The 27,384-nt window shown below is 40.3% G+C and overlaps 1 protein-coding gene across 11 annotated transcripts in view; it reads right to left on the bottom strand.

The window, feature by feature from the left end:
• Positions 1-27,384, bottom strand: part of SPHKAP (SPHK1 interactor, AKAP domain containing) — a 106,629-nt gene that overhangs the window by 29,547 nt on the left and 49,698 nt on the right. For all 11 annotated transcript variants that reach the window (XM_073359839.1, XM_073359841.1, XM_073359848.1 and 8 more), the window contains one exon: positions 2,259-2,318. In XM_073359839.1, the coding sequence (XP_073215940.1) occupies positions 2,259-2,318 (60 nt within the window). The remainder of the gene's footprint in view (positions 1-2,258; positions 2,319-27,384) is intronic.

Below are 27,384 nucleotides of genomic sequence, written 5' to 3'. Positions count from 1 at the left end.
TTTTTTCATGATAATTTTTCTGTTATCATAGTGTTTTCTCTGTATTTTCTCTTGCTTAAATTACCATATTTATCAGATTACTTAGGCTGGAAAACCATGACATTTTAAATATCTTTTTTTTTTTTTTCCCCTGCTTGGAATCAAAGGGAAAGGTCTGGGAAGAATGTTCTTAAATTTGTAACCAAGAAACCCTTGTAACATATTCTATAGCACAGTATAGACTCTATTTTATAGGTGACAAAAGGATGATTTGAAATGCTAACAGACAGCACCAATATGTAACACATGGCACTGTACAACTTATATAAACATTTTTGTGCCTCACAGTTATGCCAAGATCTTTTATATACTTCTATTAAATATTTTCACTGCACTAGCATGTTGTTTAAATCCATAGTGTCAAAAGTAGATTTTACAGTCATTGTAAATTATACAAAGAAAGGCATACAGACCGATCTTCCTTTTAGAGGCTGTTAGATAATATATAAACTTTTATCTTGGTGGCACATATTTTAAAATGTTCATTAACCACAGAGGAAAACCCACTAGTTTTCACTTATACCTAAGAAACATTCAGACTACGTACTGGTAACTCTATTTCTAGAAGGCTAAATCCTGTGGTCTGTCGAAAGGCGACATATGTAAGGCCACATATGTAGGGCCTCTGAGGTAACAGACCTGGCATTTTTCAGTGCATGGGGTATCCCAGATGTGGAGGGAATGCAAGGAGAGAGGGAATGTTGCAAAGTAAGGTTCCACTCTCTCTGTACCACTGTACTGGAGGGGCCTGTGGATAGCTTAGGGACGTGGCCAGTGAAGGCACCACTACGTAGATCTATGGGTCAAACCCCATGTTGCTGTGAGGAGTCTCCAATGGTGATCTGTGCTTGTGGGAGAGGATTCTAACACTAGCCCTTTGCAAATATGTGCTGCGTAAAGCTCATTTACTTGGGTTTTGTGCAGGTGTCAGGATCTGGCCTTTATCAAGGCTCTCTTGCTCATTAATCAATCCCCATGACCTGACATAGCATCAGTTCTTTAAAAAACAATACTGAGGTTGTAAATAAATAAATAAAATAATTTAGTACTTCTGTGGATTCAGTGAAGTTAAACTTTCAATCTGGCATCCACACTTAACCAACTGATTCAACAGAAAAATCTATTTGCCTATGGAAGCTGTATATATTTTTGATGTTTAAGTTTCCACAGCTTGAGGCTATCGACAGCTGCTTGTAGAAAGACTTCCTTCTCGCGAATCACTGGCAGACGGCAATTAGGAAAATAATGTGGTAGTTCTCAACTGAACTGAGAATGGCCCCAGCAAACAAATTTCAGTATTTCACTGAGGAACACTTTGAGTATGGCCAATAACCCCCCTCCTTCAATGTGTTCACTTGTCATGTATTTCTGATGCCAGCATGGGATGATGGAGGCAGTAAGGGAAGGTTTAAGCTTCCATTCTGTGGCCCTATATAAAAGCTCAGTTTTGTGCCACACTTTCAAAATGTCCCTTCTTCCCATAACCACTGACTTGAGCATTTCAGGAGGATTTTCACACATTTTCAGTTGTATGTCCAGCTGTGCAGCTGGTTTTATGAATTGATAAAGAGTGTCCTGGTTTTCTGCTCAGTAAATAAGCAGAAATCAATGAGTCAAATCCTTAGGCCCTTAAACATTTTTTTTAACTAGTCTCTAAAGTCTCCAAAGTCTGGAGTTTGCCTGAATAAGACTGAGCAGCTGAGTAAACGTAAATAACTGAGTAAAAGGGCCTCAAGATTTGCTTGATGATAGGAGGAAAAGACGTCATGAGACTATTTTATGTACTGCAGTGTCAAGATAAACTACTACAACTACAACACATGTACAAACACTTCTTTTATAAAACCAAGACTTAGCAGAAACTCCCCTTACAAAACAGGCATTGTGAATTTAGACCACAAAATTCTAGTAGCTGGCATCCGAGTTGGGCATAAAGCCACACGTGTAGAACTGTATCCAAATCTGAATTTCAAACACTGTTGTTTGAGGGGTTTCAAATCCAGAGTTTTGATTCAGCCCACATTAAAATGAGTGTCCATTTGTAAAATTTAGATCCATGTTTAGGTTTCAAATCCTGGCAAAGTTTGAGAGGGGACAAGAGAGAATAGGGCCGAGGAATATGGTTTGGGTCTCTCTCTCTCTCGTTCTCATCACACCATCCTGTGAATAACATGAACATATGTATTGTGCACATTATTAGGCCTTTCCTAATTTGATACCTGTTTTAAGTGCTCATCACTGCAGTCATCTTTGTTTGCATCTACATTCACAAAGCAAACCTGTAATAAAAAAAGAGAGAAAAAAGGTAGTCTAAGGTTTCTTAAGAAATTTAGCAAACAATTTAAAGGTAATTAATATAAATACATTTCCTACACTTGTAGCTGGATATGGCACCTTTTCATCACACAAAAAGAACTGTCATAAGGTCAAATGGGAGTAATGTACTGACATTAAAATGGGAGAAGAAAAGGCAAGAGAATTAAGAGCAATCATTATATCTTTCCAACACAAATTCTCTTTGTCAAATTGCCAAATGTAGCCATTACACTAGAATGTAATGGATATGGGAAAACAGAGAGGAAATCTGGCAACGGCTAGCGTAATGATGCTCCTCCACATTGCCTGCCGCATGACTCCCACGGCCACAACACAGGACACCTTGCACTACATAGCAACTACTATTAGGTAAGATATAATTCTTCCTATTACAGCATGTAGCTTTAGTTCATTTACTAGAAAGCTGGAAGGTTGGAAAAGGGAAATTAATGGAAATTAAACATTTGTAATCAACCAGCTGGGAACAGGTTAAGTTTGTGGTGTATGGGTTTAAGATCACATGGCTCAAAAGGATTCTAGCATGTCCAGACGAACCTAATAACTTTATGGAAACTGAATATTTTTATCTTGGGAAGAGGGTTCATAAACCAATGGTACTCAAGGGCTCTCTCTAGCCTTAACCAGGCACTGCAGCTGCCAGAATCAGTAAAACATCTGGTAATTTTAGACGTGGTTCTGTGGAAAGTGCCAGTTTCACGGTGAAAAGAGGGGTATTTTTTTCCATTGTCTGACCAGCTCTGATCATCATCTGTTTAAGCAACAACAGCATACTTGACACTGTAGAATACTAGAGATTGGCCAAAACAGGAACCCCAAATCCAACCCTTTTTTAATTTGGGAATTTTTTGTGGGGGAGAAGAGAGCCAATTCTGAATCCTCCGCTTTGGTGGTAAGCTGCATTCAAGGCAAAAGCCCCAAAACTGGACTTGCTCCTATTTTTGGATGTGGCAGAAATCTCAGAAGAACAGTCTGAGATTTAAATGCTGATACATCTTGACCTAAACTCCAGTCCAGATTCAGGGTAGAGTCCAAATCCTACACTAACCTTTAATCCCCAGGTTTAGCGCCAAACTTCATTTGCTCAGCCAATTGCTCTGTAATAATCAGAGGAGGAACAAATTCCCTGTCTGATTCAACTGAAGACCTATGTGCCTCAACTTTTGTTGCAGTCAATGGGAGTAGCACCTCGCAGGAAGACTGCTCAAACCTCATACGGCACTGGCTTCTTAGACAAAAAAAATACAGTAACTGGCTGAACACTGACATCTTTTGAATGCTAATATGGCTGGATGAATTACAACAGACAAAACATTTTCTTTTTTCCAACAGAAGTCAAAGGACTTGATTATCCTAGTTCATGAAGGACTCTTTGGGAAATGCTTTCTCAGCACCTGCTCACATTATCATTAGGCTTAGACAATATTACTTCACTTCCATAATCTGTAAAACTCACTTAGAAAGGTATAAAGTTTTAAAAAAATGAAAATGGTACATTTCACCAATATACTGAAGTTAGACATTCTGCTGCATATTATATGTCAGTTCCACCCTAACGTAGCACTCATTTCAGCTTATATATGTACATACCATATGTACAGATTATGACCATCTGTAGTAACAGCAAGCATAGCAGATGGAAAGACTCAGCCCTCCCAGTGTGAACCAAAAAAAGTGCAAAGAAGAATACTTTTTGCTCTGTAAAAGAGTTTATTTTATTTTAATAATGTAACTTCTTTACACCAATACAAAAACATATTTTCCACCATTACACTTCAAAGAAAAGTATTTCTGTGCTTGAGGATGTCAGCCAGAAGAATGTGTCACTGTCACCAGGGTTTTATGCATGGCTAACTTTTAAGATGTACTTATTAGGAAATGGACATGTCAAATCCATAAAGTAATAAAAATACCCTTTAGCAATACATACTATAGTTACATAATTTCCTGAGCCTGTTATAGTTAATTGTACAGAGGAACAAAATCTCCCTTTCTTTTAGTTGATTCTTAGGAGTTGTATATTACGGAGGCAGATGGTGTATACAACAAACCATTAGAAAATATTGGTGCCAGATTTTGTTTAGCACATACAACTTTGAATTTTGCAAGTGTCCACAATGATAATATGTTCCTAACCATATAAATGTGTGTGTGTATGGGTATGTTTATATATATATATATATATATACACACATACATATACATAGGTGAATGGCCATAATGAATTCAGCATAGATGTCAGGAGACATTTTGAAAACCTGGTGAAAATGTATACCTCCATTTTTTTATCTTCTCAAGCATGCTTCAGCTCCTGTTCTGAGAGATAAGATGTGATTTGGGCTTTTAAGTGCCTGCACTTTAAGTGCTTTTGAAAATTTTACTCTGGGACTTAAGGAAAAGGTGCTTTATTTCTTAACGCCATTTTGGCTCTATCCCAAAACTGGATTCAATGGGAGTTTTTATGTGCCAAAAAAACCCAAAAAAGTCTGGCTCTGCTCTCTCTCTATGTATGTATGCACATACATACATACAGTGTTACTCAAAGACATTATTTTCCAATAATCCTTGTTTTTGTAATTTACTGCATGCCTGAATACTGATGTGGTGCTGCACATGATTGACCTGAAATATCTATTGTCTCTTGTAACAGTGACATCAGCTGCCAACTTAAAATATGCCTCTACCAAGCACGCGGTGAAATTGTCAGTTCCATTTCATGTGGAGCGGATGGTATATATTTAGCTCTTTTATGCCTCAGTAGAAGAAGTAGAATCATGTGCAGGTATATGCATTATTTAAAGTCACAGCTTGTTTTCTTGTTATTTTTTTAATTTGATATCCAAATGCATTTATTATATATATGCCTAAAGCAGTACTTTATCCTATATATCTGAATACACTGACAGGTGCAAATTTCATAGAAACTGATTTATTACATTGCCTTATTACTGAAATCTCCTGGAATTCTGCACTTGCGTGGACTTTTCAGATGTGAAGCTATAGGCAACTACTGCAAAGATAAATGTTGTGCCCCAGTGGTTATTGAAATGTATTGCAGAATTTGCTTGATTTTTTGCTATTTTAACTGGCCCCAAAGTACTGCCAGATTCTAGGAGACCCATTAAGAGTATATCTGTCCAATTTAACGGACACGAAAGGAGAAAACTGAATCTAAAAATCACTCATGGTTTTCGGCTTGCCTGATATTAATGAAATATATTAGGTGCATTGACTTATATTGGTTGATAAGCATATGACTGTTATCACTGAGAGACCTCTGTCATAATATAGTAAACGGACACTGAGATATAATTGATAATTTGAAAAAAAATGTTTTAACTGTACAGATTACGAGAAGAGATTGAAGTTAGGTTGGTGTTAGCTAACCCCAATTTAACCATGAACTTTTCTCTAATGTAGATGCAGGTTAATACCTTTAACTATAATTTAGCAAGACCTTATAGCCTAACTCCAACTTCAGCTCAATGTGGGAGCACCCCAATACTTCTAGATACCAAACTGCTCCTGTGTGCACCTCCCTTACACACCATCCTTATTTCTGCCTCGTTGCCAGTTATTCCCACAGGCCCTACCTCATGGTACCCTTTTATGATGTTTGTCGGGGCAGGTTCTTCAGACTGATCCCTGTGTGCATCATCAAACAGAACTGGCCCACTAGTATGCTAAACTTGACATTGAAGGATTTTTAGTCTCCATGGCTCGCAGAAGAAATGAGGTAGACTTCATATCCTCTCTAATGCTTATTACTGGAACTGCTTGGGGGAAGGGGGAAAGAAAGGAAAACACTGTAAAGGAAATTTTCAAGGAAAACAGTGTCAAGGAGCTAGAAACTCCTGAATCTAATCCTGGCTCTCACACTGTAGCCCTTGGGCAAATGCCTTTATCTCGCATGCTCTCCCCCCTCCCCCCGCCTGCCATCTGTAAAACAGGAATAACGATACTTAGTAAACTTACATGTTATGACAATAATTTGTTTATGCTTATAAGTCCTTTGAAGAGATAATGCATTATATACATATTTCTACTTATTTTATTTATTAACAGATGGAATGCTAAATTCAGGGAATTGCTGTAAGCATAACACTTTTTATTTTCACACCTTGGAACAGTCAAACAATTTCAGAGTGCTTTATGGTGCTGACACTAGCAAACAGCTTAGTAAATAAGGATCGTATTAGTACCTACATTTGCTTCATTGTTCTGTTACAGGATATGTAAACCAAAATTGACATAGACAGTACTTAATGCCCCCTAAAGAGAAAAGCTTAATGAGTGATATTAACAAAGATATTGTACCAGACACTCTTCATCCTTCTACCTTGTACATTAATTCTTTTCTCCCCTTGTTCAAATTATGTAACCTTTTCCTAATTATATACGATAGGGTGATCTAGTAGCAACCCCTATATTTAGCTTTCCTAGCACTTTACATTATAAGGTATTCTTGTGACCTTTTCTTTGAGAAGCTCTAATACTGCCATTGTTTTCAGCAGACCTTTGGTATTTGGCAAGGGAAATCCCTTGGGCTAAGGAATTGCCTTTTCTTTGTCCCATGAAATTCTGTTCAGCTTTTGCTGAGAAAAAAATTGTTAAAACTCACCATTTACCTTCTGTTGCTTGTGTTCCTAAGGCCAATTCTGGCAGCCTGCCAAAATAATAACTAAACACAATCATTCTAAGCTTAGGCTGACCAACATTGCAGCTGCTCTGGCTGTTGCTGACACCTTTCTGGGAAAACCTGGGAACTGCCCTAGCAGTTATGGGGGAAAGGGGAAGAGAGAGAGGTTGGGTTCCCCACCCCCATTAAATGGCCTTTTCAGGGTGACACATGGGGCTGGAGCTCTCCCAACCTATAGTGGAAGAGCAAGAGTTGCACTGAGACAAGCTGAACTCCTCACCCCACCCACCAACCATCTTCAGCACACTGCAACCACCAGCCCAACCATTCTCTGGGATTACAGCCTTCTCTTGCGGCTAGCTAAAGTACTTGTAAAGTACCTGTAGCTTAAGTGGTAGCAGGCCGTGCTGCCATTCTGAAAATTCAGGATTCAAAACCTGCTGAAGATTCATAATGGAAATTGTTACAGTTGCACACAAAGAGTATGTTTTGTCTTTTCCTTCTAAAACACTAGAAAAATACATGAATAAAATCTTTAATACAAGAATGTTATTTTGGTTGTAAAGGCAAGCACCTGAAAATTAGGAAATGCTTGATATACAGTTGCTTGTGCGACCTTAATTCAGCCCTCTTGTGGATATGCATTAAAATATAGTTGTTAATTATATTAATGTTTTTTCCCCCTACAGGATCCCTGACTGTAAGACTTAATAACCTATGATCATATTTTTAAAGCTTGTTAATGCACAAGGGGAGGTGGGACAGAGTTCCAGTTGCATGGAAAACCGTAACTTTGCTGTTCCACTGCTTTAGGAGCTTAACTATGCAGTCTTGATGTTCTCTTATGGTAATGTAGTTTTTTTTTTGTATATTTTGTATATTTTTTGTATATACAAGCCAGAGAGGTGACATATATGAATGCTACTGTGAGGTTCTTTTCAGTTATTTGTCACCTTTGGCAAAAAGATGTAGAGCTTCCTGTGAAATAAAAACAATAATTAAAAAAACCCCAGGTTGAATGTACCTTGGACTTTAACTATGTATTACCTTTCCAGCAAAGCTAAAGTCTCTCTCCAGGAGCTGTGTATTTACATTTTCACTGCCTCTAAGGACACTGTGCACAATGTGTAACTTATTGCAACGGAGCCAATATAGAACTTTTAAAACATATGAAATCTGAAATTCACCTATGTAGAGGGTCAGCATGAAACCTGTTAAGTTCTAATTAAGCCCTTAGTTAGGCTTAATTGATGCATTCGACCTGTGTGCCCTCTCTGTGCAGGTGATTTTCACCCATAGTACCAACCCACAAAGGGGGGCTTTTATAAATATGCTTGACTGCTAAAATGTAAATACAGTCTCTAACAGAGTAAGCTGGGCCTTTAAGGGGTTCAAGTCCCAGCTCTGGCCTATGCCTGGTTCCCTCCCACTCTCTTCCAATCACATAACTGAGAGAGCAGGTAACTAAGAGCCAGGCCTTCTGGGACATATAAAGGCCAGCCTTTCATCAGCCTATGTCAAAATGTGGGGGATAGTAATTGCTTGCTGCCCCCCAAACTGATGTAAGGCCTTCCACCCAGGGCGGTTAGAGAAGCACTCAGCCCCAGACCCAGGAGGAGCTGTGGAAAAGACCTGGGAGCAGACAGAACACAGACCCTGGGAGAAAGAGCTAGTTAAGCTACCCAAGCTGGGTAGGCCCATGTTTGTTTGCCTTAGGGGGGCTGATGGACTACTGAGCCTAGGGAAAGGCTGAAGGTTGTTTTGTGTTTGGAATTCTGCTTACCCTGAAAGGCGAGGTCTCTTAATGTGTTTGGTCAAATAGTTAAAACCAGTTAATAGTTAATAGTTAAAACCAGTCTACCAGCCTGGAAATGCCCTTGAGAAGGGGAAAAATTAAGCCTGTGACTGCATCTCCATGGTGTGGAGTGGCCAGCTAGTACTATGCTGTCCCTTTTACTGGAGATCTCTTGTGCTGCTGGTAAGCAATTATTGTGTTAAAGGTCTTCCAACTAATGCTTTACTCTTCTAGAAGTCCAGCATATGGAGTGGGAAAGAAGTCTACATGGGTGACAGGATTAGAGAGGTATGGGTTGGCCATTGCAGCTGTGCCCTAGCCAGGATGATGCAATTATGACACCTTTTAATGTTCAATGAGTACATTGTTTGTACCTTTTCTTGCTCATTGTGCACTATGAAGCATGGACCTTGTGGTATGCATTAATATTATTTGTGGCACCTTAGAGACTAACAAATTTATTTGAGCATAAGCTTTTGTGAGCTTCATGCATCCGATGAAGTGAGCTGTAGCTCACGAAAGCTTATGCTCAAATAAATTTGTTAGTCTCTAAGGTGCCACAAGTACTCCTTTTCTTTTTGTGGACACAGACTAACATGGCTGCTACTCTGTAACCTGTCATTAATAATATTGTAATTGTTCAGGGAAGCACTTCATGCTAAGATTATTAGTATACTGAAGATTACCCATGTGTATTCTCCCCATATTCTTTCATATTGTACTGTAAGGAGAATTGCTGATTCTAGAAAGCCTATTATGATTTCTGGTGTGTTAAGTATTCTAGTGCTAACCACTAACGGTTTTGTCTACTTGTAAAAGCAAAACTGTAAAGTTACGGTTGTAGGCAATATATAATTCCATGATCACTTTAATTACTTGCAAAGTCACTTGTAAAGATTTTTAATGGAGTCAAAAATGTTTTAAAACAATCTCATATAGTGTCTCTCCTCATTCATTTTTGCCCTCAGGAATAATATTCTCATGTGATAGCAATTTTCAGAATATTGAGCCACGTTCTGATCTAGTTTTGTTAGTGCAAATATGGAATAACAATGGAGTTACTCCCAATTTTTAGTGGTGCAAGTGAGATCAGAATCTCCATCTGTCTTTAGGAAAGATGGTTTAAATCACCATAATTTCCGCATAGCACAATAACCAAATATAACTACTCAAAGCCTTCACTCAGTAGGATGATATAAATATACAGCTGCATGTCAGTCTCCCTTGGGAGCTGAAGTTAGATAAAGCCTAAAGGAAAAAAAATCACTTTATATATCTTTGAGACAGAGCAAAATGTAACCCATAGGAAATATTAAAGGAAAAGCAATATGGCAAACTTTCTCCAGAAATTTTGTTTTAAGCTTTGTGTCTTTGAAAATGGTCAACTACATCTACATATTTCTGACTTCTATTAGACTAAAATAAAATGCCTTTTTCAGCTGATTCAAACAATGCAGACATCTGATTTTTCTGTCTCTATGGCAGGATCATTTGTTTTTAATGGTCATCAAAATGTTGATTCACAAAGCTTCTAAATAGAAACTTGCATTTGTTTCTACTTGAAAGATTTCTGCCAATTTAAAGTAACATTTAGATGCCAAACACTCAGGGACCTAATAGGCAGTATATGCCTTCCTGCATGGACCCCTAGGCAGTGCTGCTAACTCTTGTGATTTTTGGAGTGATTCTTGAATTCGGTATATCTTCTTAAAACTCCAGCTTCTGGAGACGTGATTACATGAGAATTTCAGCTTTCATGACAAAACAAAATTTTAGCCTTCATGATTGTGGAGAAGAGCTTTAAAATGTAACATGAGTGTACTCTTAAGGCTTAAAAGGAGAAAAAAAAAGACACATACAAAGAACCCCTATCCTAAAAGGTATGATGTTTTTTTAAGTTAATCTCCTGATTTTTCTTTTTTTTAAACATTTGGGGCTGGCAATACTGACTACACCAAGGATGGGCAAATTATGGCCCGGATCCGGCCCCTCAGGGCTTTGGATCCGGCCAGTGGGATTGCCCCCCGTGGTGCCGCAGGCGCTCTCAGAAGCAGCTGGCACCCCGTCCCTGGGGCGGGGGGCAGAGGACTCCATGCATTGCCCTTGCCTCCAGGCACCACCCCCTGCAGCTTCCATTGGCTGGGAACGGGGAACCGCAGCCAATGGGAGATTTGGGGGAGGCACCTGGAGGTGTGGCAAGGGCAGCGCGAGGAGCCCTGTGCCCACCCCTCCCCCAGGGGCCGCGCAGGGACGTGGTGCCGGCCGCTTCCCGGAGCGGCGCGGCATGGGGCCAGGGCAGGCAGGCAGGGAGCCTGACCTGGCCCCGGTGCACGCCGCTGCCACCCCGGAGCCGCTTTAGGTAAGTGGTGCTGGGCCGGAGCCCGAACCCCTCCTGCACCCTGCCCCCCAACTCCCTGCTCTAAGCCCCCTGTGGCACCCCGCACTCCTCCTGCACCCCAACCCCCTTCCCTGAGCCCCCTCATACACCACGTACCCCTCCTCTGCCCCAATCCCTTGCCCTGAGCCCGTTCCTGCACACTGCCCCCACTCCCACACTCCCTCCTGTACCCCAACCCCCCGCCCTGCCCCTGCATTCAATTTTCCCACCCAGATGTGGCCCTCGGCCCAAAAAGTTTTCCCACCCCTGGACTATGCCTTTTCTGAACGGGCATAAGGGCCTACCCATATGGATCTTACTGGGGGATCTGTGGTCTTGCTCAGTTCACCACAACCTCCAACAAAAGCAAAGCTTTCAAAATTAATGCCTTATGTCAACATTACCACATAAATAAATCTAGGAATATGAATGAAACAGTTGCTCAGTATTGCCAAACTCAAGAGAGAAAAAATAATGATACTGCCCCTCCCCAAATATTTAAAAAAAACACTAAAAAACATGATTTGAATTTTTTGACTCTACAACTCCTCTCTACTGTTGTAGGGGGTGTGTGTGTGTGTGGTGTGTGATAATTTCAGGTTAAAAAGTTGACCTTTAATGCACATAAAAATGCATGAATCTTCCTGTCTGCCCCCTGCCCCTTATCCCTGAAAAGGCGGAACTGTCATTTATTACCTATTACTGTCTTGATCCAACAGCAACATGTCTCAGCCTCCCACTGCCCCAGGATCCTCTTTGTACTCTAGGGCCATACATGAAGTCAGGGCTGATCTGTGTCCTCATCCCCAAGGCTCTTGTGCAGAGCTCTGCCCATGTACTGAAAACCAAGGGACTGGAGGAGCTTCTTCCATTATCATTAGAACTCCTCCTACAGGTGCCAAAATCCCATGACTCATGATCAATTACTGAGAGTTGGCAACATTGCCTTTCGCTGGCTGCTCAGAGAGGACTCCCTGTACCTACCACTACCCCCAGGCTCGGGGAGATGCCATTCTATTTCCTCCATCTCCCACCCCTCAGCCTCCCTCCTGCCCTCTGCATCCCATTCCCTTGCAAATACTAAATCTGCCTTCTGCTCTCCCTCATTCTCCCCATTTGCCTTTCACAGCATCTCTGTTACTCCTCTCAGTCCCTGGGTCCTGACTAGCCCTCCTCCCCATTATAGAGTGGCAGCCATTTTGCCTGTGGGCATGGCTTCAATCTCAGTGAAAACAGTGGGATGTAGCAGCCAACTTTATCAAGGGCAGCCTCACTTCCACATGCAGATAGATAGTAAGGGAATGGTGGCCTTGCTGGCTTCAACCCCACTGACAGTAATAGGAGATGGTGACAATTTTGAATAAGGGAAACCTGGTGATTTATCAGTCTTTCATCACATTTTCATGAGACAAGTAAAAAATACTCCAAAAGTCATAATAAAATAATCAGAGTTGGCAGTACTGGTTACTCCTTATTTCTGTGCCCAACAGACCAATCAGGGCTCCACTGTGGGTCATGGGGCTCTGTGTCTCAGTCCATTCCTGTTCTAGAAGTTGCAGGATTGGAGCCCTAGCAACCTGAGGCTTGACTCAAAGCCCATTGATTTAAATTGGAGTTATTTCGAAGGGAGACTTTCTAATTCAATGAGCTTTGGATGGCTCAGACCCATGCCAACTGCAAGAAACAACTTTTTTTATGCACATCTGGCTAGCATTATAGAAGTAAAACACTATCTAGGTCAGGCATTGAAAGTCAAACACTGTTTTTTATTAAAATAATGCAGTCAGGAATGAAGACAAGAAAATTATTACAGAAAACAACTGAAACCAAATGCACTATTCATTTGAGTAGCACCAACTGACCTATCTCCCTATGTCCACTCTTTCATGGAATACTTCTGATAAACTTTTAGTATTTAATTTTGTTTCTCCTTTTATTATTTCTGACTTATTACTGAAACTTGGTTATCATGTTAATATAATTCTTTATAAAAGCTTATGTCTATATTACCCATTTCTGCTCAAATGACTTAATTGTGGGCCCTTCTACCTACTGACTTTCTTCTGTAACCATTTAAATGTCAAGTGCAGTCTCTGGAGACTAAATAATTTATCTATGATGTTTAACAAAACCAATAAATCTCATTCCTGGGCCACTCTCAATATGATGTTGGCTGAACTAAACCAATGCTGGCGCAAAAGAAGATGCGACCACTTAACTTTAACATTAATTTTATCTCCAAACATCTTCCTCTTCCTAGTTATACAGAAGCTTACACTAAAAAAAGGGCCAGACTGTTGCCATGGAAAACCCATGTGCTGGAAATTTTTTTGTCTTCCTCTGATTGTTTCATAGTGTGTTGGGGTCACAGAGGAGCTGGCTTCTCAACAGAAAGAGCAGGAATGAGTTTAGATCTGAGATCCGTTGAGGGTCCTCTTGGCTCCCCTGATCTCTATGGCATTATGGTTCCTCCCTCATCCTACAACATAAACATCAAGACTCTTGGCAGAGCTGATCTACAATAAGTTAACCATCCAGGAGACTTCATGCAAATGTGTCCAAAGTTTAAAATGCTTCCATATGGTTGAAAAAACAGAGGGAAGATTTTGTGGAAATTTTTGAAATTTCCCTCTTTGGGTTCAAATATTATGAAAATGTCATAGATTCTCACCTGTCATAGATTATGAAGTGCTGCTCTAAACTATTATAAATAAATTAAATTATAATTTACTACACATAAAAAAACATTAGCAACAGTCATGGAGAGGCAAAGGAAGATAATTAAAAAAAATAAGTATTTAAATCCGTCCCCCTTATCTGTGCATATTAAATAGTTTTACAGTGCACTAACAGCATTTTTAGAACTCAAAAGAATGACAGAATAAATGTTAAGCCAAATTTTATGCTAATGATTTCACTAAACAAAGATGTCAAGGGAAAACATTCCAACACACTGGCAGGCAGGGATGTTGAATAACCTCAAGCTCCAACTCTTTTGGTTCTCCAGTGTGCATAAGTAAGTAGTAACAAAGCATAAGCACATACTTCAGCTGGATGGAAACACAAGGTGCTGCATTATACTTGTGCCTTTGCATCTGAAGTTAAAGTGTGACTATCTCAGAAAGGTTACAAGAGTGCCATTCTCCCAGCGCACTTCTGCAATATAGTAGTACCTCCCAACCAGTGGTCATGCAATTACAAGTACACTTTAGACTTCCAGAACTGATACTCCAAGCTGCTTCTCCTTCCTAACATAACACTGACATGCATCTCCTATTCAATTTTGTATCCTCTCACTCACAGTGGAGTTGGGATGGTTGGAAGCCCTGGCCACTGAGCTTAGAAGTAGGGCTGACAAGCGATTAAAAACATTAATCACACGATTAAACAATAGAATACCATTATTTAAATATTTTTGGATGTTTTCTACATTTTCAAATATATTGATTTCAGTTACAACACAGAATACAAACTGTACAGTGCTCACTTTACATTTATTTTTGATTACAAATATTTGGACTGTAAAAAACAAAAGAAATAGTAATTTTCAATTCACCTAATACAAGTACAGTAGTGCAATCTCTTTATCATGAAAGTTGAACTTACAAATGTAGAATTATGTACAAAAAAACCTTGAATTCAAAAATAAAACAATGTGAAACTTTAGAGCCTACAAGTCCACTCAGTCCTACTTCTTGTTCAGCCAATTGCTCAGACAAACAAGTTTGTTTACATTTACAGAAGATAAGGATGCCTGCTTCTTGTTTACAAGTCACCTGAAAGTGAGAACAGGCGTTCACATGGCACTGTTGTAGCCGGTGTCGCAAGATATTTATGTGCCAGATGTGCTAAAGATTCATATGTCCCTTCATGCTTCAACCACCGTTCCAGCATGCGTCCATGCTGATGATGGGTTCTGCTTGATAATGATCCAAAGCAGTGAGGACCGACGCATGTTCATTTTCATCATCTGAGTCAGATGCCACCAGCAGACAGTTGATTTTCTTTTTTGTTGGTTCGGGTTCTGTAGTTTCCGCATCAGAGTGTCGCTCTTTTAAGACTTCTGAAAGCATGCTCCACACTTCATCCCTCTCAGATTTTGAAAGGCTCTTCAGATTCTTAAACCTTGGGTCAAGTGTTGTAGCTATCTTTAGAAAACTCACATTGGTACCTTCTTTGTGTTTTGTCAAATCTGCAGCATTGAACATGTGCTGAGTCATCATCTGAGACTACTATAACATGAAATATATGGCAGAATGCTGCTAAAATAGAGCAGGAGACATACAATTTTCCCCCACGGAGTTCAGTCCCAAATTTAATTAACACATTATTTTTTTAACAAGCATAATCAGCATGGAACCTGTCCTCTGGAATGATGGCCGAAGCATGAGGAGGCATATGAATCTTTAGCGCATTTGGCATGTAAATATCTTGTGACGCCGGCTACAACAGTACCGTGTGAACACCTGTTCTCACTTTCAGGTGACTTGTAAACAAGAAGCAGGCATCCTTATCTTCTGTAAATGTAAACAAACTTGTTTGTCTGAGCAATTGGCTGAACAAGAAGTGGGACTGAGTGGACATATAGGCTCTAAAGTTTTATATTGTTTTGTTTTTGAGTGCAGTTATGTAACAAAAAAACTACATTTGTAACTTGCACTTTCATGATAAAGAGATTGCACTATTATACTTGTATGAGGTGAATTGAAAAATACTATTTCTTTTGTTTATCATTTTTACAGTGCAAATATTTGTAATAAAAAATAATATAAAGTGAGCCCTGTACTCTTTGTATTCTGTTTTGTAATTGAAATTGATATATTTGAAAATGTAGAAAAACATCCAAAAATATTCAATACATTTCAATTGGTATTCTACTGTTTAACAGTGCAATTCATTGCAATTACTTTTTTTAATCATGATTAATTTTTTTGAGTTAATCGCATGAGTTAACTGCAATTAATCAACAGCCCTACTTCGAAATCTTCATTGTGGGCTACAACATGTAGAAATGAGTGGGAAATGGTAGTTGCAGTAGACCACACTGGTAAAGTTCCCTAAAGGTTGAGAACCAATATCCCAGAGTATAGTGCGGCAGTGTGGGGACAACGGGTGGCTTCCATGACAGGAATGGTTTATATGATACTTTCTTAATTTTTAGGGTGGCACAGATTTGGAATAAGAGAATACAATGTGTAAGTGGCACCACAACATCTTTTCCTCCAGGAAAACCAAACTACAACATTTAGCTCTTCAACTCACTGATACAAGAATATAAATAAATAGATTTATCAGCTGCAGCTTTTCAGGGTCATATGCTGGGATTTCCAGTTAAGAGCGAAGAGCTGAAAAAACGAGGAAGGAGCATCAACACTATTATGGGGCTACTGTGAGGCAAATTATTCCGCTTCCTACTCCTGGGAAAAGGGGCTGCAGGACTGGGTCCTATGCATGCTTTGTTTAGGACAAGTCCTCTTTTTAAAGAAAATAAAAGAGATTGGCTAGAGTGTAAGCCTTGAATGGCAAGTTCATTTCTCTGAGAGAAAGGAGGCAGAAACCTAAAAAGGAAAAACCCTGGGAAACCTGGAGGTCTGAGGGCTTTGTCTGGGCTCATTGTAAGATAAATGTTCACTATTATATACAAACAAGAATAAGGGTGCAAAATCAAGCACCCAAAAGTTGGGAAAGCAGAATTAAGGTCCCTCGCCTCAGCCTGTCCCTGGCTCTTCCTCATCCCTGGGCGCTGGGGCCAGGCTGTTTCTTCCTGGGGTAGAAGGGGGGTATAGGAGAAAATGTCTCCCTATGCAATTGCCTGGAAAAGTCCTGCTCTGCCCTAGGCTTTGGAACCCTGCTGAGCACAGATGGATTCTTTGGATAATGTAGTAAAAAACTTCTGCTGAGCATGTGCAAGCAGTGACTATTTCCAGAGGCTTGGCCAGATTTCAGTGGATTTGTAAAGGAATGGCAAAAGGCACCTCTCTGATCCCATACATTTGCTTGAAAATGAAATCATGAATCACCAGCACTCCAATGCTCATAGAACTTGTTGTACAGCTGCATTAGAAAGATTCATCAATTCAGTCAATTTGACATCTTAAATATATGCACTCGAAACCCTAAATGCCACTGCATAATTAGGAAGGGAGGCATGGCTGCACCTTGAAATTATTTTTTTTTCTTTATCTGCTGTTCCCATTACTTAGATTTATTTTTGCACTGCTTTAGCAAAAGCCTGAAATTATTAGGCCAAGACCATGGTGTTTACATGAGGTAATATATAAATTGAATTCATATTTATCTGGAACGAAGCATATCTTCTTAGTAATCTCTTATTGAGGTTTTCAAAACAAAGCACTTTTCAAGCACCTCTCTTGGTAGAGGGTGACAGTTTCTTAATAAGATAAGCACGAGAAGTAGCTGAACTAGAAGATATTGTATACAAATAATACAGCCATAAAGCAGACAACGTGTGGATAGTAGTAGTAATGAATCTCATGTGTAAAATGACAAAAACAGTACTTTGCATATGCAAGATCTGTAGATATTTAAAAGCTGGCCAGACCAAACAGGGCAAGATTTTGTATCAAGATATGCATGCCCAGCTTCAAGCAGAGGCTATGTTGCTGACATCTGAAGCCAGGATCCATACTGTAAATGTTTTAGCGGTTGGGGCAGAGGACTGCCCTGCACTAGTATAGCAAGAGGGATTAGATTCTCCAGGAAGTACTTTATGATTCTAGCTCCTATGGTTTCAGGAAAGCAGTCTACATCTCTGTTTTCCTGGCATTTTTTCATTCACTTACCCCATCTGAAGACTTTACATTTAATGATACCTAGCCCTTAAATATTTTTTCATCCACATATTTCAAGATGCTTTACAAAGGATGGTACCAATCCCATTTTACAGAGGAGGGAAGTGAAGTACAGAAGTGAAATTACTTGCCTAATGTCCCAAAGGTTGTCAATATGAAAGCCAGGAAGAGAATTTGAGTCTACTAACTCCTAAGCCAGTGCCCTATCCACTGGACAGAGCCACTATATACTATTCTGTTGTAGACCTCTGTCAAACTAGATTGGGGTAATGAGCCAGCCAAAGCAATGCAAACTGTAATGGCTAGCTGGACAATATCTGGTAGATAGAGGACTGATTATAATTGACAGTATTGAAAGGGCGGTGGCAGGAATGGGCAGCCTACCCTAGTATTTAGTGAATGGATTGGGAGAACCAGGAGTTGTGGCTTCTGTTCCTAACTCTGCCAGTGACTTCTGTAGTGACCTCTGGACGTCACTTCCATGTCTGTAAAATGGGAATGATATTAGCCAGCTTTGTAGGGTATGCCGATTCCTGACTGAAGGGTGCTATATTTGTTCTGAGTACTATTGTTATATGCACCTCTAGTTTAAAGAGAGAGGAAAAGCCCAGTTTTCTACCGCCCCTGAAATACTGCACTGGTTTATTTGAGGCACAGTCATGGGGAGAAGTTCTGCTGCTGGCTTTTTCCGCAGAGAGGCGGCTAGGTTTCAATAGTAACATTTTCTTTCCTATTGTCCCACTTATACTGTATCTAAACCTCTTATCGGGCATGTGTGTGTGTGTGTGTATATATATTTGATTACAGACTGTTACTAGATAGACAGAAGCTTATTTTTGCAGCCAATAGATCACTGAACTACAGAACCAGAACAGAGTAACAGAATTGATGTCTGTGTCATTACGTCTGGCTCCCCCCTCACCCCTCGCCACAGTTTGATAATAGTTAACACATTCCTTCCCCCCCCCATTCAATTCTTCCTTTTCAAGGGATGATCTTTTTAACTTAATTCCTTATGAATGTCTTCATGCTGAGGAGGTGAGGCTTGTGACATTTCAGCAGGCTGGTAGAAAGAAAAAGTACATTTCCTGGTGGTGTTTCGAGACAGACCTTGACTGTACCCAACATAAATTGCCAACTCAAATATATTCAGTGTAAAAGGAAATCTTTTGGGGAGTTTTCACCTGATTTTCTTGACTAATAATGTTTGCTTTGCCCATGGGGGAGGGGGAGGGATAGCTCAGTGGTTTGAGCATTGGCCTGCTAAACCCAGGGTTGTGAGTTCAATCCTTGAGGGGGCCATTTAGGGATCTGGGGCAAAAATGGGGGATTGGTCCTGCTTTGAGCAGAGGGTTGGACTAGATGACCTCCTGAGGTCCCTTCCAACCCTGATATTCTATGATTCTATGATATGTCCATGTGGTTCCATCTCAGCAGTAGCACAGGACAGTATTCAAAGTATGAGGCTTGCATTCAGGAACTCTGGGTTCTGTTCCCTGCTCTACTACCGATTTGCTGAGCCATCTTGTGGCGTGTGTGTAAATCACATAATCTCAATGTGCCTCAGTGTTCCCATCTGTATCTAGAGATAATGCCTTCCTTACTTCAAAGGGTATTATGAGGATTAACACAGTAATCTTTGTAAAGCGCTTGGAGATTCTTGGAAGAAGGCAACTCAGAAATGGAAAAAATTATTTGCATTTAGATGTATCATCTTTTGTCATAATCTTAATTTTGGCAGAATTTAGGCTGATTTTCCGGATATTGATTCTCATCACTCCCATTAATGTCATTAAGAGTTATGATTATGTATTGATGACAGTAGCATTGTAGGGCCCAACTCCACTAAGCACCCCTGCTCACCCCATACATGGCAGAATTTGTTCCTTAATAGTTAATGATTAAAGGAGATGTGAAACTGAGTGTAGCAAGTGAAGTATTTGGAATAGCAGGTTATATACACAGAATAAAAATGACTTGCTTTTGGAAGGTACTTGAACTAATTATCCATTCAAATTTAAATGTAGTGCTGCTTGTGTTTAAATTCCATACTTGCCAACATGCCTTTGGCAGAGAAACCAGCTGTAAAATGTAGAAATGAGAATGCTGGACGGAAGGTGTTTGATTTTCTAAAGAAGTGGATGCAGGATGAGATAAGTGGAAATATGAAGAAGAATGCTTTGGCCTTATCCATTGGAAGAAGTCACGGGGAGAGAAGAGAGATGTGTGTCAATAGCCTGGAGGTCAGGGTGTTCACTGGGGATGTGAGATACTCAGGTTCATGTTCCTACGCTGCCTGATTCAGATCATGGACTTGCTCACGTGAGCACCCTAAGCACCGTGCAATTGACTATCCTTTCTCTCCTGATTTTTCACCAATTTTGCAAAGGCCTTAGTTTCATTTCAATGTGGAACAAAAAAAATGATTCTGAAACCTCAATTTTTCACTCAGTGGAATTCTTGCTTTTTGGCCAGCCCTATGTCTAATACATACTTGCAGTGGGTACTTCTCTGGCCTTACTTAGCTCTCGCTTGTACTAATGTAAATCATGAGCATCTCCTCTGTAGTCAATGGAGTTCACTAGTTTGCATGAAGGCTCCACTATCAACAGCAGAATTCAGCATTGGACTTAAAGTCCACGCAAATCAGCAAAGATGGAGAGCCCTGTGGGGACACAGCAACTTCAAAGCTAGCATGATCCTTCCCTTTCTCCTCAGTTATCCACAGGACTGGAGAAAGTGACAATTGCCCTCTTCTGGGCGTGAGAGTGGAAGGCAATTAGACACTTGCTTTCCCTCTCCTCTACCTCAATCTTTGTTAGCTTGGGGCCATGTAAATAATCTGTTAGCCCTGTCAGGTTCTCATTCTGTTCAGTGTGCATGTATAACTCATTAATGTCAATGGACCTATCTTATTTCTCTGCCTCACTCATCTGATATACAGTCAGATTCATCTTGAGATGGGCAATTACTACTTGAATAATATCCTTCTGGTTTGGGGCAGGAGTGGAAAAGGGGTTTTTGTTTGTTTTTTTGCTGATGTAAAAACAATACTTAGTGCTGTGTATCTTCAGGGTGAAACACAAACATGAGCTAACTAATCCTCACAGTTGCCTGTGGGATAGGTATTATCTCCTTTGTACAAATGGGGAAACAGAGGTTAAGCAGTGGGATTAGAACTAATGGTTTCCTGGCATCCTGTGCTGTGCTTACGTTCTTGTGGCAGAGGGCTGTTGTAAGGACAATAGATACAGGGAGCAAAAGAACAGTAAAGAGCATTCTCTTTTCTTCATTTTGTATTTATCTTTTCACTTTAACTTCACTTAAAACATAGCAACTATAGAAAAATAAACATCCCCACTAAGAAGAGAATAGCTCCCTTCTTCAGACACTTATATGGAGCTTCATCGGAGTGCTGTACGGTACAAACCATTTACCCATATAGTTCAGTAATTCACTGAGACATGATTCTCTATTGTTAACAACCCCTTTCAAATTAATGCAAAATGTCTGAGTAAGGTTTTCAGTTCAGTGGCTTTTTAAAAATTCTCTGCCCTCCCCCAATGTCCTATAACATGTACAGCTTTTGCACACCTCACTAGCTTAGATCCTCAATAGTTCAGATCTTCAAAATGAACCACCTCTTCTAACAACTCCGTGCAGGTTGTCAGTAGGGACTGAACCTGAAAGCACAAACCTCTACCACTTGAATTCAAGGAGTATCTCATCAGTTAGGAGCAGCTGCTGATGGCCATCCTCTGCACCAGCTACAAAGCAGCTGGGCGTAGGTGGCCAGTATGTTATATAGTTACCACTTTTGTGTTCTTAATGTGTTATGTGTTGACTGAATGGGCCACATAGCCCATGACAACCCACCTACCTGATAACTGTAAACTCTCAGGCAATCAGAGGCAAGAGGGTTGTCGGTATAAATATTTGCTCTCTGCAATCTATCAACAGGAATGTGGAATAACCTCTCTCCCTGAAGGGGAGTGTTCTTCCTGTCTGCATACAGTGTTCAGGAAGCTCATTTACGTGAGATCCCCCCACCCCACCCCACCCCACCCCATCCCATGTAGCTCCACAGTGCTGCCAATGGAGCAGATGAAGGTTTCCGCTGCTCCCCTTGACTGTAGCTGACTGTCCCCAGGAGCAGTCAGCCCACAGTACAGATCACTTCCATGACCTCCTGAGTCTTCTGATTCCCTCCCGTTCATGTGAACTGGGCCCAGGATATGGCCTTCAATAGCTGTTCTCTTCCCCTCAAACTTAAATCCCTTCAAAACATGTGTTTATGGTACTAAGAGGCCTTAGTGCACTTTGGCAAGAGCTGATGAAAAAATACATCTGAAATTTGGTCCTAATTATATTTGAGAAGGTCCATAACTCAGATATCTTGGTGGGTTTATACCAACCATGGGTTGATATGTTAAAGACTGCCCTTATTTTAATGGCATGGCTGCATCTGTGAATCAACCAGAGTCCTGTCTCCATATTTCACAGCTTCAGCGACAGCTGTGACTGTTTTCTTCTCATTAAGGGTTATTCCTTTTGGTTTTGATGTAATTAATTGTCACTTATGATTTATACTTAAAGAAAATATGCCAATAAATATTTATGCCATGTGTGCCATCTGCTCCCTTTTGCTGTCCTGTATATAAAATATGTTAATAATTAGTTTAACACATTTCTGTTCACCTCACGCTGTAATTTATGTTATAGTGAGCCCTGTGGTTATGACAGCAGGAAATTATCATAGACCTGGGCAAGAGGTTTGTTTTGGAAGTAACATCAGGTTTCCCATTTCTTAAGGAACTAGATCTTGGTGCTTTATGAAAGTGACATCTTAAGATCCTGAGGGGGACATTGGCTGTACTGCTACACATAAACCTCCAAGCTCTTTGGAGCAGTATTTATAGCATTGCCAGAGATAGGCTCAATTCTTCCACTGATAGGTATGCAAGAACTGCTATTATTTTTACTGTGTGGTAAGTTAGGTGGGTGGATCACAGGGGATAAGAGAAGATGGCAGCTCCAGGTTGAAGACCAGAGGGTAACCAAACCAGATGTTAAAATCCAAAGTTTAGTGTCAGTCTCTTCTTTCCCCACAAAAAAGATTACCAAAAGAATTCTGGGCTCTGTATAAAAATGAGTGTAGCACTGGTTAGAAAGCGCTGACAAACAAATGTTTAGCAAGTGTACAAAGCCAATATAAAGACAGCAGTTAAATACGATGGTAGTTCCTTCTGAAAGCAAATGCATGCAAGATCAGTACATAAAGGAAGATCTTGACCCACAGACTTTAAGGTCAGAAGGGACTATCATGATCATCTAGTCTGACCTCCTGCACATTGCAGGCCACAGAACCTCACCTACTCACTCTTGTATTAGACCCGTAACCTCTGGCTGAGTTACTGAAGTCCTCAAATCATGATTTGAAGACTTCAAGTTACAGAGAATCTGCCATTTACCTATTGTATACCTGTAAGCGACCCGTGCCCCATGCTGCAGAGGAAGAGGAAGACCCCCCAGGATCTCTGTCAATCTGACCAGGGGGAAAATTCATTCCTGACCCCAAATATGGTGATCAGTTAGACTCTGAGCATGTGTGCAAGGGCAAGGCCCACCAGCCAGACACCTGGGAAAGAATTCTCTGTAGTAACTCAGAGCCCTCCCCATCTAGTGTCCCATCAGCAATTGGAGATATTTGCTGCTAGCAGTCACAGACAGGCTACATGCCATTGTAGGAGGTCTCATCATACCATCCCCTCCATAAATTTATCAAGCTCAGCCTTGAAGCCAGTTAGGTTTTTTGCCCCCACTGCTTCCCTTGGAAGGCTGTTCCAGAATGTCACTCCTCTAATGGTTAGAAACCTTCATCTAATTTCAAACCTAAACTTGTTGATGGCCAGTTTATATGCATTTGTTCTTGTGTCCACATTGCTGCTTAACTTAAATAACTCCTTTTCCTCCCTGGTGTTTATCTTTCTAGTATTTATAGAGAGCAATCATCTCTCCCCTTAGCCTTCTTTTGGTTAGGCTAAACAAGCCAAGCTCTTTGAGTCTTTGTTCATAAAGCAGGTTTCCCATTCCTTGAATTCTCCTAGTAGCCCTTCTCTGCATCTGTTCAAGTTTGAATTAATCTTTCTTAAACATGGGAGACCAGAATTGCACACAGTATTCCAGATGAGGTCTTTACCAGCGCTTTGTATAATGGTATTAACACTTCCCTTTGTGCTGCAGATGATTTTCCATATACTTTCAGCATAAAGTATAACTGGACCATGCATAAAGAAACACCAGAGATTTCAGTGAATCACTTAATCCACATAGAGCTACTGATTCACTGGAATCTCTGGTGTTTCTTTACACACCTTAAATTATATACAAACATGATGATTTAGTATACATAAACATTTTTTCAGCATCACTATCAGAGGGGTATATTTCTTCTGTTCCTAATGGCAAAAACTTGGATGAATTGAAAATTCACTCCCAAAAGAGTACTGCTAAACCATTTAAACTACACTGCCTACACCATCATGTAGTCTGTGTATTCAGTATATGTTGCAGAAAAATTGTTTCAGGAATGGTTACATTTTTAAACATTGTACTGAAACTGTTCCCACAACCCGCTACCTATAAAGCCAGGTATCTGAGTGACCTGTCTGATTGTATAGGTCTCAGAGGGAGCCATAAATACACTTAAAATTACCTTAAAAAGATCAGAGGAATCAGGGAGGAGGAGATGAGCTGGAATGGGTTTGGTGGTCCTATCTTCCCACGCCCATCATGGAGGGGTGAAGCCTCACCTTGCACCCCTTTAAGAGTGGCATGATCCCTGGCCGTCTAGGAGGCCCTTTGCTTCCCTACTGAGGCAGTGTGACAATGTCCTCCAAGACAGGACTGTGGTTTTATGCCACAACTGAGCCCTCAGCTGTTGGTTCCTATTCCTTGTCAAGATATAATTAAGGAATTGTCAAACTGAACAGTAAGATAGGGCTTAGGACTAAAAATACCCCTGCTAATTATGGCTTAGGTCTGGAAAACGAAGGCTGGATTTCAATTTGTGAAAGATATAATGCTGTTCTGTAAGATGCTCAAATAACCATGGGACTGAAAGGTAAAATAAACACACTCTCCTAATTCCCAGTCTAGATGCCCAATTGTAGGAGTAAAGCTGTACAAGTGCATAACGTTCAGGGCTGCCTAAACAGAGCTGCTACGAATTCTACAAATGCATAAAGTGGATTTTTCCCATTTTACCATGATCAAACTGTTAACTTTCATTTAAAAATATCACAACAAAATGGCTTCTTTAGCTATGAACCATATAGATTACATTTATGGATTTTTCTGAATGTTGCTGCTCAAAAGCATCCATAATATCTTTTACCATTCACATGTGTCTATGTACACACCTGAACTTATATACACACATGATGATGTAGTATATATAAACATTTTTTCAGCATCACTATCGGAGGGGTGTATTACTTCATCCCTAATGGCAAAAACTTGGATGAATTGAAAATGTACTCCCAAAAAGAGTACTGCTAAACCATTTAAACTGCCTACACCATCACGTAGTCTGTGAGTTCAGTATATGTTGCAGAAAAACTGCTTCAGGATTGGTTACATTTTTAAACGTTGTACTGAAACTGTTCCCACAACCCACTACCTATAAAGCCAGGTATCTGAATGTCCTGTCTGACCGTATAGGTCTCTGAAGGAGCCATAAATACTCTTTAAATGACCTTAAAAAGAGCTTTTCTATACATTGTGCCATGACTTTAAAGTTAGAAATGAGTGCGGGGGGAGGGGGTGGTATAGGGAAGCTGGGAAATGCTTCCAACCCCCTTTCTCAATGGTATACAGCTTCTGTTTCTAGTCCTGCAGGGCCAGAAAATACCTGACCTTAAATATACAGTGTTTTATGTCTAGAAAAGCAGTCCCTGGTCCAGGGCTTAATTTTACCTATACTGGAATCCTCTCACCCCCCATTGGAAAAACACATTGGCCTATGCTTGGAAAAAGAAGGGGAATATTTCTCAGGCAAGACAATTTAATGAATAAATAAATGGTACCTGTAGAAAGCCTCATTACTTCAAGTGGGAAAATCATGTGTGATTTATGCAGCTTATGATAAATGAGCGCTGATTAATCCTTTGCACAATAGCATCACATATCTTGTTTTACACCTCCACCTCCCTCTTTTTAAAAAAATATATTTAGAAATAATGTGGAGAGTTCTTAAAAATCCTGTTGAGATTCTTTTGTCTCCCTTTGGTAGTAAAGCCCTTAGATTCAAGAATCTAACTGTACAGGCCTTGAAGGTAAGAGAAAAATTCCGAGTAATGGTTTAGAAACCTCCAAAAAGTTTCCTAAAATGTCTTTCCTCTGCATAATGTTATGATATTAAGGTCCTATGTTTCAGGAGCTTCCAGGGCTAGAGGCAGCTTGCTTCCTTCTTAAAGATATGGGGGGGAGGGATAGCTCAGTGAGCATTGACTGGCTAAACCCAGAGTTGTGAGTTCAATCCTTGAGGGGGGCCATTTAGGGATCTGGGGCAAAAATTGGGGATTGGTCCTGCTTTGAGCAGGGGGTTGGACTAGATGACCTCCTGAGGTCCCTTCCAACCCTGAGATTCTATGATATAACAAACCAATCGCAGGTTCAACACTGAAAATTATCCACCCTAGCTCTGCAGTCAGTGTAATTTAAGTGGTGGAGGGAGAGAAGGAAACTCTTCAGGTTTCTGTTTCTAACCAGGGTTTGTTTGGAAACTGTTCCAATGTTGGTAATATTAGATGTAGTCCTGCAGAGGAAGATGGTAGAGTGGTCAAAGGTTTTTTGACAAATGCCCTTTATCAGATGGCTATCACCACCCCACAGAGGGAAAGAGATGTGTGGTTAAACAGAGCTCATTAATCTTTTCAAGTCAGCAACATTATAGACATTCTCATTAAAGTTCAGTATATTTTTATAGTAATTTGAGCTGCTCATTCACAAGATGCACCCAATGAATCCATATATTTTATTGTATGATGGCTTTTGACTAGTTCTTCATTCCTTGCCAAAAAATAAAGGCTTTCTGTAATTAGCTACACTTTCTAATTTACACTGCTAAAATTCAACATTATGGCAAAGCTACATATTACTTTATTTCTAATCCATTTGGAAACCACTACAAAACAAATCACTATTGATCAAGCTAGGTTTAATTTAGTGTCAGTGCTATTGTTCAAATTTTCTTTAAAGATGAAAGATTTTATATCAGGGGTGGGCAAATTTCCCGGCCAATGGGAGCTGCAAGGGGCAGTGCCTGCAGGCAAGGACAGCGCACAGAGCCCTCTCCCTCCTCTCCCCCAGGAGCCACATGGACTGG

Source organism: Lepidochelys kempii, chromosome 9, assembly GCF_965140265.1.
Source record: "Lepidochelys kempii isolate rLepKem1 chromosome 9, rLepKem1.hap2, whole genome shotgun sequence".
NCBI lineage: Eukaryota > Metazoa > Chordata > Testudines > Cheloniidae > Lepidochelys > Lepidochelys kempii.
Note: the sequence above shows the minus strand (reverse complement) of the source record. Positions and strands in the feature narration are given on the sequence as shown.